Below are 11,403 nucleotides of genomic sequence, written 5' to 3' on the forward strand. Positions count from 1 at the left end.
TTAATCAATATCTAATCCTTAATTTTGCTTATGTCACAGAAGATTAGCCTTGTATATTTTTGTAAACTTTTAGAGTGCAGCAAACCAAAACTAGGCTTCAGTTACTCATTCAATGAAGCATGCAATCTTGTTTGGTCATAATGAATGCATTTGTTATCATAGACTTTCTGGAACTTCCAAACTCAGGTAAAGCCTAAGAAAACATTATCATTGATGTATTGGCTGAAAACACTTTTTGTCAAAATAAATTCTGAGAAAGATAGACTCGCATGGTATAACCTTTTCTCACAGCAGGGGATGATGACGATGATGATGATGACGACGATGATGATGATGATGATGATGATGATGACGATGACGATGATGACGATGATGACGATGATGACAGTAATTATCACAAGGGCTCTGTTTGTGCCTATTGCGAATTCTGCGAGGTACGTTTGAGCCGCGATATCTCAATAATAATATTACATGTAACAAACACATTTTGACGGTTTCAAGCTGGAATGGCTTAAAAACATTAGCCTGGAGACCGTCCTGATCATGTGATCTCACATTCTATCTTGCTTACATGCCTCAGTCTGGACCTGTGGCCTGCCACATTGATTTTGGGCGGGAGGCCTTATCAGACAAACTCCTTCGGTCTCTGTCAGTCGCTAAACGGGACGAACAAAAACGGCGAAAATTCATTTTCAATACAATAATGTCATCAACTACAACGCAATTCCTCATTGGCCCGTTTATGCCATCAACTATGACATTGTCCCTGATTGGCTCAGATTACGTCATCAATTACGAAACAGTCCCTGATTGGCCCCGATTACGTCATCAACTATGACACTGTCCCTGATTGGCTCAGATGACATGGTCATTTCTGGAAATAGATGTGGGCAGCTAGTGGTCTAGACAGATGCGTGTAGTGAAACCGAGTGTGATCAGGATTCAAGATTCAATATTCAAGAGTTTTATTGGTCACATACAACAAATGCAGTGAAATGAAAAGTGGCAGTGGCTGCAGTGGCAGGATGGACTTAAGGCCAGAATTACATGAGAAAAACTCCACACTGTGGAGGATGTTCCATATAAACTGCTCACCAGGCATTGACTTTACAATGCACAACATAGGCCATGAGCAGGTCTCAAATGAATCTGGACTTCAAGTTGGTTTGAGGAAAATAACATACTTTTCCTTTGGTTGTTAAAGCACTGTGACGGCTGTGATAAGTGTCCTTGTGAAGAGGGAGACAAGTCTGAGCACTGTGATGATTGCAAGGTGAGCCCACACGTGCACATACACACACACACACACACACACACACACACACACACACACACACACACACACTTGGAAATACACGTACATAAACTCAGCCATAAAATCCCTGTATTAACTTTCATGCCCTGCCAGATAAGCCTGTGTTCTGGTTTTCGACCTGTAGATGGCAGCAAACCCATTCATACTGATCTAGCATCTAGTTATTCTCTAAGGCTGGAGTATACATTTTTGTTACCAGCTATTTACCGAGTATGTCTTGTGTGTGGCACTTCTTTCTTTCCTGTTCCACAGATGTGCAATTTCTGCCACGTGTGTCCGATGTGCAAGACACTTTGCACACCAGGTAGGTCTACAACCCAAGATTTGCTGTTGGAAAGTGTTGAAATTGTTAAAATAACCCAATTCAAATGTTTAATTTTATCCTATTCTAGGTGGTTTTCTAGATGAATTTACTGGGTCAATCTACAAGTAAGTAGCAGTATGCCAATACAAAAAAACAATTGCCAACTGTTTACAATACATTTACAATACAACTGACAACTGCTGTTTTCTCAACCCTCAGGACTGTAGCCGATGTCTTCGATGACGATAAGGAATAGTTGGTCCTGCAATCTGTTGCCACCATGTGGCCAAAATTATATTCATGCCGGAAGACTGATACCATCACCGATATTCTCCTATGATTTGCCTTAATTTATTTTCTACCTTCTAAATATTTACTCAACGATATTGGCTAGATCATGTACGAAGAATAACTGAGCATATTGTGTATTACTGTTCATTGACAGAAGTTAAACCTGCACTATGTAACTTTTCTACTACAGCTATTTACTCCATTAAAAAAATACCTGAACTAGGAAGTTTCTCCGGAATAAAACGCATCCATCCACGAGTCAATCCATCCAGGGAATTTTTCTCAATACATTGTTTCAATCCCCCTCCCCCTCATACGTCAGTCTTTAAAGGTGACATATTATACCACCAGGTGTGAATGTGATTAGCCATTACAAGCCGTTTTGGAAATCTGCCTCTTCTGACATCACAGGTGGGCGTATCCACCCAGATGTGTGCTGAATAGATCAATCTACCCAGTGGACTGTAGCAAACGGTGCTCATCTATCCGTCATACATCTAGGTGGACACGCCTACTTTTAATGTCAGAAGAGGCAGATTTTCAGAACGGCTTGTAAAAGCTAATCACACTCACACCTGGTGGTATATGTCACCTTTAAAAAAGGTATTTAGCTATATAACTGTAGCAACAACTCAAGCCACTTGAGGCTGTTAATGGGAAAACTTACATAGAGCAGGTTCAGAGGTGACTTGTAGAATATTTGTGTTCTTCAAAGAGATTTGGGGTTGTATAAATTAAACAAGGGGAACATTTTCACTGTCTGTCTTTTAAAATGTTACTAGCAGAGCTATATATTTGCCTGGATAATCCCTTTAAAGTCAAAGCCTCTTTGAAGGCAAGTGTACAGATCTACAAGACTGCTGTCGAAGTAATAATGTTGCATTATTCTTTACACACTATACAATGCTGCTGGGATGCTTGTCGATGAATGTGCATCATTCCCTAGTATAGCGCCTCCGCTTACAAGGTGAGTGGATATATACCTTTAAAATAAAGGTAAATGTGGTTAAAGACATAAATATAAACCAAATATTCCAAAAAAATCTCCATATATATTTTGTTATATTATTTACGTGCATATATTATCATATCGGCCTATTATATTTATTTTGGTAATCCAACATCAGTTAAACATAATGACGTGAAACAAATCATGAATCGTGTAAAACAGTATAATAAAGGACAATGAATAATGTCCTGAATGAGAATAGAGGAGAAGGACAATAAGCAGGACAGGGGACTACATAAAACATCAAAACCCAAGATTTTGATTATATAAAGATAACATATAGATTGAAGCTCTATACAATACATACAACATAAAATAAAATACATTTGGTCCAAAGACCTGTAGTCCCTTATAGTTTAAAGGCAATAATAATGTATCTATAGTTTTAGTGGATACTAATGGATGCCATTTGATTCAAATTTAAATTATTTATTTTTTGATAAATATGGCTTTGAAATAAATTAATAAGGGCAATGCATATATGAATACATATACATTTATAAATGTGTCAATAAATTGAAATAAGTACATTTGTTTTTATTTTTAAAAGAACGTTTTCCCATGCACCCATTCTATATCTTGAATGCCACATTTGTTTCATAATGCCACATTTATTTCATAATGCCACATTTCCATCTGGTGTATTCAATTGAGCACGATGCATCCGAGATGTCACGGGTTCAAAGACCAGACAACACAAAGGTACCGAGCATATCGCCTGGAAGAGCTGGAGTCGGGCTTCCCGCACCTGTGCTTGAACTAATGTTATCTTATTGGACATTTTCCATATAAACACGGTGCTCAATCAGTCTCAAACAATTTGAAAGACGTTTTTATTTATCTCCATTGATATGTTTATATATTTATTTATTTATTTAATTTCATATTGCCATATTTATCTATTTTGTATTTATTTAATTTAGCTTTTGCATTCCATAGATACTGTGCTATTGGTATTGTATTACAATATGGAAAATAGTTGGTTCAAAGTAGACAAGAGGAGGGGGTTCGGCAAACCAATGCCTTTTCATTTAATACTGAGTTTGAGCAGAACCACCTAACGATTTACATTGTACGGTTGTTCCCACCGGAGGACTTAACGCGAGGACAACAAGGAGACATCCGTTTCCTGTTTATGAACTGTTGTTAACGCGAGCGACTATACGACTGAAAATCAGCGATTGATTCGATTTAAGAGGTAATACAAGTCATGTTACATATAAATAACGACATTTATGTGTATATACATGTGAGTACAAAGACCTCGACAGTAATGAGGCCGGTTTTAATTGTATTTCGTAGAGTCAATGAGATGATATTATGATATTGTTGTTATTATCCCGCAGTATAAATAGTTTGATGTTGGATTGGCACATGGGAAGCAATTATAAATAGTGAATTTAACGTGGTTTCACAAAGTACGACACATATTACGTACATTGAGTATATTATGCTATTCGAAAACATGTCATAAACAAATTAGCAAGAGAGGGTCTTCAGTTGTGCGACAATAAATCAGCTGGGATGATGCACAACGCAGAGCCCCAGAAACTGCCTTCTTGGCAACATGTTAAGTGATAAACATCAAACTGGACTACTTTGCCTATTTAATTATATATTCCTGTAAACATCCCGTGAACGAGTTTTTCTAACTAACAAAACCTCCCCAGGAAGCCATGACCCGCCACGGAAAGAACTGCACGGCCGGAGCCGTTTACACATACCATGAGAAAAGGAAAGACACAGGTAATTCAATCGTCTTAATCCGGCTGCTGCTGCCAGAAAACGGATTATTGACCAACCAATCAAGATGTGAAATAAACAGGAATGTTGTGAAATAGTCCACATATTTGTCAATCGAGCTAAGACTAGCTAACAAGTGCACTCTATATGCACTCTATATTTACAGTCTCCAACTTGAAACAGCCTTATTTTTCCCAATCGAGAACTGAGAGGGATTAGTTTCTCCTTCAAGGGCAGTCTATCATAAAACATGTATTCTAAAATGTGGATAACTTAATGCACGTATCAAAGCCAATAACCTTCCTCTGAGTCCTTGTATTGACCACGACATCCGATCTTCAGCTGCTTCCGGCTATGGGACACAGAGTGTCCGCCTGGGCAAAGATGCGATCAAAGACTTTGACTGCTGCTGCCTCTCTCTCCAAGTGTGTCGAGAGCCGGTTGTGACGTATGCGCCACTCGCCCATAAATAGAATAAAACCACACACATAACCACAACCCCCTGCTGCATGGTAGCTGCTTTTGGGCCGTTTTTATTGTTTTTCCCAATTTCCTCAGGCAAGATGGCTACCTGTATGAGAAGCAGGCCATCCTCGAATACATACTTCACCAGAAGACCGATGCTGCCAAGAGAATGAAGGTACAGGTCTTCTTTTTAAAATGACTGCAGACCGTCTGATTAAAATTAAATTAAGTAATTTACATAATATGAGCTACTCTGGCTCACTGGGTAGAGCGCGTACCATATAGGCCCAGTCCTGAACGCAGCAACCTGGGTTTGAATCCTGTCCGTGGTCCTTTACTGCACGTCCTCCCCTCTATCTCCCATACCTTCCTCTCTATCACACTCTATAATAAATCCTCAACAATAGTAAAATAAATAAATATGAACTACTTTGAGTTGTGGCTTGTTACTCCAACATCCCAGTTTATGACCTCAAGTAACACTCTATGAACAAAATGCACCAATCTTATTATGGTGATCATTATCCCTAATTATTGTCCAAGTGAATAGTACACCCAAATTGAAGTAAAAGTTACCCATGGGATGTTGACATCCTTGATTCTCACCCTTCCAAAACATGGAGTTAAATGTTTGGGAAAATATGTTTTTAACATGTGATTCTTTGCATCCACAATACCTGTATCTTCAGGCTTCATCCCCAAAAAGAATTAGAAAAGGCACGTGCTGAATGTGTCATTTTAGTGGAACCATTAACAGTGCCACTACCAGAGGGCGATAGAGTGTATTTTTCTTTAGTTGAGTCACAGCAACAAGGTGCTGTTCCGTTCAGCCACCTTCATAAAAAAACAATGGAGACACTGGTGGGTCTTTAGGACTGAACCCTACAAACCTATATGACATCACAGAAAAACATCAGGAAATGGTCAAGCTATTTTAAGAGAATCACAATAATGACAGAATAGCAAACCGTCTCGTATCAGCACCGACAAACTTCAACCGTATTGTAGGGCTGCTAGATTATTGGAAAAATCAAGATTATTTTGGTCAATATTGAAATCACGATTATTTTTGAGTTCGAAAACATGTATTTATTCAGCATGTCCCTCCCAAAACAAACGTTGTAACTGAGAACTTTGAAATTTCGCCTTAAAAAAATACACAAAATGGTCAACAAGAAAATGTTCAAATCTAAAATAATAATAAAAAAAATCAGACACTAAAATCCAAATCAAAATTCGATTAACCGCCCAGCCCTACCGTATTGCGTCGAGAGGTCCCTGTAGACTCCCGTCCCCAACGGAGAGGTCTCTTGTGTTCCTGTTCGTGTGGTGCCCACCCCAGGCCTACGAGAAGCAGAAGAAGGCCCAGAAGAGCGACAGCAACCTGGAGTCCAAGTCGGGGGAGCGGGCGCAGGTGGAGAGGTTCAAGACCCGGGAGAGCAGCATCGTCTCCAAACCCATCAACCCGTTCACCTCTGGTCAGTGTGTGAGGACCGAACCTCGGCCTCTCTGGTGTATTTCACCTTTCCTTATTTCGCTGAGGGATCTTCCTCTTTTAAACCCTCTGCTGCTCATTGCTTGATTCCCTTTTTCGTTTGTGTTACTATTACTATTTGTTTCCTTCTAGTTATATTATTATTATTTTTTTTTTTCTGATAAATCTTTCTGAAAACTTATATAAAGCTACAAACTCTGTAAGGAAGGTGCAACTCAAATGACGACGTGTCATTATGATGGGGTTTCGTTCTCCATAAGAACAGTGGTTCTAATCTGTACCTGCTCTCCAGGCCTGGGGAAAGAGGCGCCTCCGTCGGTCAAGGATGATAAGGAGGGGGGGGCCAGCACCTCGGCAGGGCCCTCCACCAAGGGCGACCCGGACAAGAATCTGCCCAGCTTCTGGATCCCGTCCCTCACCCCCGTGGCCAAGCCCACCCTGCTGAAGAAACCGGTGAGGGCGACCAGGGTGACCCGCGGCTGCACTGGGTCCACGTCACGGTTGGACAATCTTGGGAGGACAAAACAGTCTCCAATGCAGTTTGATTGTTCAAATATATCAACAGCATAATTAATTTTGTCCAGCGCTGTAAATTGTACAATATGCGCACAGATAATTAATTTAAACAAATCCGAAAACATATTGGTAACTTTGGAATTGCTTCCTAATTCTTTATGTTTTAAAAGGTGGTCCTCTTTCAGTCTTTGTGTGTTTTGAGAGGGTTTTTCCAATTCTTGTTGTTTGGTATCAATGTTCATGTCACGTTGGCTCTTGCCTGTGTTTGCTAAAACAAAACACGCTTATTTTGGCCATCATCTCACCCCTGACAATCATTTACCCCTCCGCAAATGTATTCTCCCCTCCAGAGTAAGACGGTGCTGTGTCCCATGTCGGGACGTCCCATCAGGATGAACGAGCTGATCCCGGTGCACTTCACCCCCCTGGACCCCAGCCTGGACAGACTGGCCCTGATCACGCGCCAGGTCAGACACCACAGCAGTGCTCACCCAGTGAATCAAACTCCTCGGACCCCAGCTCTTCTGACCAAACGCATACAGCTGTTAACGTTGCTGTATGTGGGCCTCTCATTCAAAACTGTAAACTTGGATTATTGGATTGTAAAGTCAAATGAAAGGGACAGTATGTGACGTTTACACACAACGTTTAAAATGGGTACTGCAGTCCAAATCCACCATATTGGACAGAGTTGTCTCCGCCTGCCCCCTTCCTTCCTAGACTCAAAGCCCACCGGGTTGGCAGGTTATAGACACTGAAAGAACACAACGCAAGATGTGTTCTTCCAAATGTGTGTCTAACACTGAGCAACTCCACCCTAAGTTTGAGAATCCCCTACAGGAAACTGGAGATTCAGATGTCGGGGGCATCAGAAGAAAGCTAATTGATTATGTTTCCATGTCTCCCCACAGGACCGATATGTGTGTGCAGTGACCAAGGACACATTGGGGAACAGCCTTCCCTGTTCAGTCCTCAGACCCTCGTGAGTAACCTCATATAAACTACAAACTAACTCCAACGACTGCTCTACAATGCAGACCGGGGGATCTTGGGATTATTGTCATTATCAGGAATATTCCGCAACAAATAAACAGCATCGTAGCCCAGTATCTAACTGATATTATGCAGAACCTCTCTTCTGACTACCACCTACTACCTGTCACTTTAAAGGGGTGACATCATCACTAAAATACAGGAAATGGCAGATTTCCAAACGGCTTGTAATGGCCATTCACACTCACACCTGGTGGCATAATATCACCCCTTTAAGTCAGGCATGTCCCCAGCGCCTCACCCTGGGCTGTTTCCTCGGTGTCCACTAGGGGGTCGGTGGTGACCCAGGAGTGTGTGGAGATGCTGATCAGGAAGGACATGCTGGACCCCGTCACCGGAGACAAGCTGGAGGAAAGGGACATCATCCGGCTGCAGCGGGTCAGTTCGTCCGCTTTAACAAGCTTGAAATTTCAGAAATTGGATCTGAAATTATAAAGCTGATATCTACACTGGCTATTTGAAACCTTTAAAAACACTTTTTTGAAGAACTGTTTACTTCTGTTGGCAGAGTTTAACCCTAAACTCTGCCAACAGAAGGATTAGTTTAAATAATAATGAAGCGAATGGAAGTTAAATGCCCCGATTTGAGCTTGTCTGCCATCAGACTTTAGATGTGAATCTCAACCATATGTTAAACATATGGTGGTCATCAATATTATCTCTTTCTACTTATATATTTAATTGAAGAACCCTCATATGTGTTTAAATGGAACATGATCACCCTCCACATGGACCTAACTATTCTTATGTTTCCGTCTTTGTAAATGTTTCCTCTGTGTCAGGGAGGAACTGGGTTTGCCGGGTCTGGAGTGACTCTGAAGGCCAAGGAGGCCCGGCCTGTGATGCAAGTGTGAGAGCTCCAGGGTGGAGGGGTGGAGGGATGGAGGGTGGAGCAGGACTGCTGGGATGGTGGTGTCAGCCGTATGGAGGCTTTCATGTACATACTGACTGACTGGGGGTCAGAACAATGGCGATGGGATTTTGTATGTTTGAAAGCTGGGTTTATTAGCTTTTTGGTATTTTTGGGCTTGCTTATAGTAAATGTAATTGTGTTTTTATTTGTGTAATAAATACAGCTTTCCACACTATCTTTGGTTTTCTACGATAAATAATTAAACGTTTGGCTGAAGAAATTGATAATTATATTCAGCCTTTCAGTCATTACATTAAATATTTCCATAGGCATAACCAACAAATATAGTCAGCACCTTGTTTTGACGTTTTTCTACCAATATATCATATAGGACACTTACGGGCAAAACTGTAAAACGCCATTTTCATAAAATTGTGCTGAAATGTTAAAGATGTGTTTAACTTCAACAAAATTAGCACTCATTAAAACATTTTGCATAATGATACACAGCCCACAAATGGGCCAGAAGACGATTTGTTTATTATTCTATTCGTGACGAGAATGATTTCTATTACTCTAATAAGCTATGGTGAGGTCACTTTTATCTAGACCAATCATGTGATGGAGTGACAGCACAGCAAATTGTGTGCATCAACCAAAAGAACCATTGAACTGGCCCGCATTACTTGTACTTTTTTATTTTTTTCACGTATAAATAAAGGCCCACGTTAAATCTATTGCAATTTGATTGTTATTAATTAAAAGTCTAATACATAACAAAAATAGAAGAAATTAAAAAATATCAAGTGTTAATTTCGTAAGTGGCAATTTGGCTTTTCAACCTATTTCCTCTTGAAATACAATCTTAGCAGGCAAAAACCGTTGACGCTGGAGGTCAGAGTTCGTCATGTTCCTCTATCGTCATGCCTCCATAGTCGGTGATAGTGCTGAGACTTACATACTCTGCTTTGTCCATAATCTCAGAGAGGGACAAAAGACCGTCCTAGCCAAACAAAAGACAAAGACATGAATGAGACCAGAAGTTGTGGAAATGATACAACAACTAAGTAAAACCTGTTACAAATGCACAATGTGCCACTTTAATTGCTCACCTCTTTAAAAATCCCAGCTGGCTCGGGTGAAGTTCATATCATTCTTTTAAATGGTTTTAAATGTTTTAGGTTAGGCTGTTATAATACCTACAATATTTGTACACTGTTTAAAGTGCTGTAGGTAAGAATAGTAAGCGGTTATTTGTTAAAAATGTTACAGTAATCCGTCAATTGGGTTAAATGGACTGTGAGGATATATTTTGAACTAATTTCTGCCCAATTAGTGCATCTCTCCCCTAATTGGATGAGGGAATCCATATTGCCTGCATTTGCATCTGCGCACACATATCACGTCAATGGCAGAGAGGAAAGAGGTGTTTTTGGGGTTTATTTTCATAATCTTGCTTTCTTCTGCTCTTACTTACCTACAGCCCCTTTCAATGATGTACTCTCTTAATATCCTCAAGCATGACGTTAAACACGAGTTAAAGTCACACAAAAAAAAAGAATGGCCTCTAGAAAAAGCAACATGGCTTTATTTCAGCTTCGCAGTGAGAGAAAGAAGGGCTTTTCGTCTTTCTCTCTCTCTCTAAACATGTTGGCTCGGATAAACTGCAAATGCTCAGACAGGCACATGTACGCTTAACATGTACAATCGAAAAGGAGTGTGCCATGGCTTTAGGATAGCTTGTGGTGTGTAAAAACAACACATGTGAAAAGCACAGCGGGGCCTGTGTGTGTCTGCAGGTACATATGTGTACATAGGTCATGTACAAGTGGATGCAATATTATAGCTGTAAACGATTGTTCAAGGGTAACCGACACACACTAAGAACTCAGCTGCAAGAACAGCACCAACTCTGGTGGAAGTGGACATCTGCAGTTACTTCAATTGATCAGAGGTGGCGTCAATTCAGAAGTTGACATCACATCCCCCCCAGTTTGAGGAAATACAAACTGGTGAGTGTTGTGTGTTTGGAGCTGTACATGCTGGTTCTTTTTTGTGTGTCGACTCATTAAGTGGATGAAACAATGTGCAAGTATATAAATAAATTGACCAATCCAATTGATTGCATTGAATGTACCCCGCAATGACATGACAATCCCCCACACCCCCATACTTATATGGGGACAATACCCCAACCCCCTTAAAATCTGTAAAAAAAAAAAAGATAAATGCATATGGACGATAAATGCGTATGCATACACAAACAGGGTCCCCATCTCAATCCTCCTCCCATATATTTGTCCTTCTTAGCAAAACCTCCCTTGCTTCTCCCCCCTCCCCCCTCCCCACTAAGTGAGTC

General features: G+C 40.6%; 1 protein-coding gene across 1 annotated transcript; it reads left to right on the forward strand.

The window, feature by feature from the left end:
- The first annotated feature begins 4,040 nt into the window (after positions 1 to 4,040).
- Positions 4,041 to 9,728, forward strand: nosip (nitric oxide synthase interacting protein). The gene is made up of 10 exons (XM_079746562.1): positions 4,041 to 4,117; positions 4,590 to 4,665; positions 5,005 to 5,110; positions 5,221 to 5,302; positions 6,470 to 6,605; positions 6,915 to 7,075; positions 7,489 to 7,605; positions 8,050 to 8,120; positions 8,461 to 8,569; positions 8,974 to 9,728. Exons 2-10 carry the CDS (start codon positions 4,596 to 4,598, stop codon positions 9,043 to 9,045), a joined length of 924 nt encoding a protein of 307 aa, XP_079602688.1. The 5' UTR covers positions 4,041 to 4,117; positions 4,590 to 4,595; the 3' UTR covers positions 9,046 to 9,728.
- Positions 9,729 to 11,403: the final 1,675 nt, after the last annotated feature.

This window comes from Pollachius pollachius (genome assembly GCF_949987615.1).
Source record: "Pollachius pollachius genome assembly, chromosome: 11".
Lineage (NCBI taxonomy): Eukaryota > Metazoa > Chordata > Actinopteri > Gadiformes > Gadidae > Pollachius > Pollachius pollachius.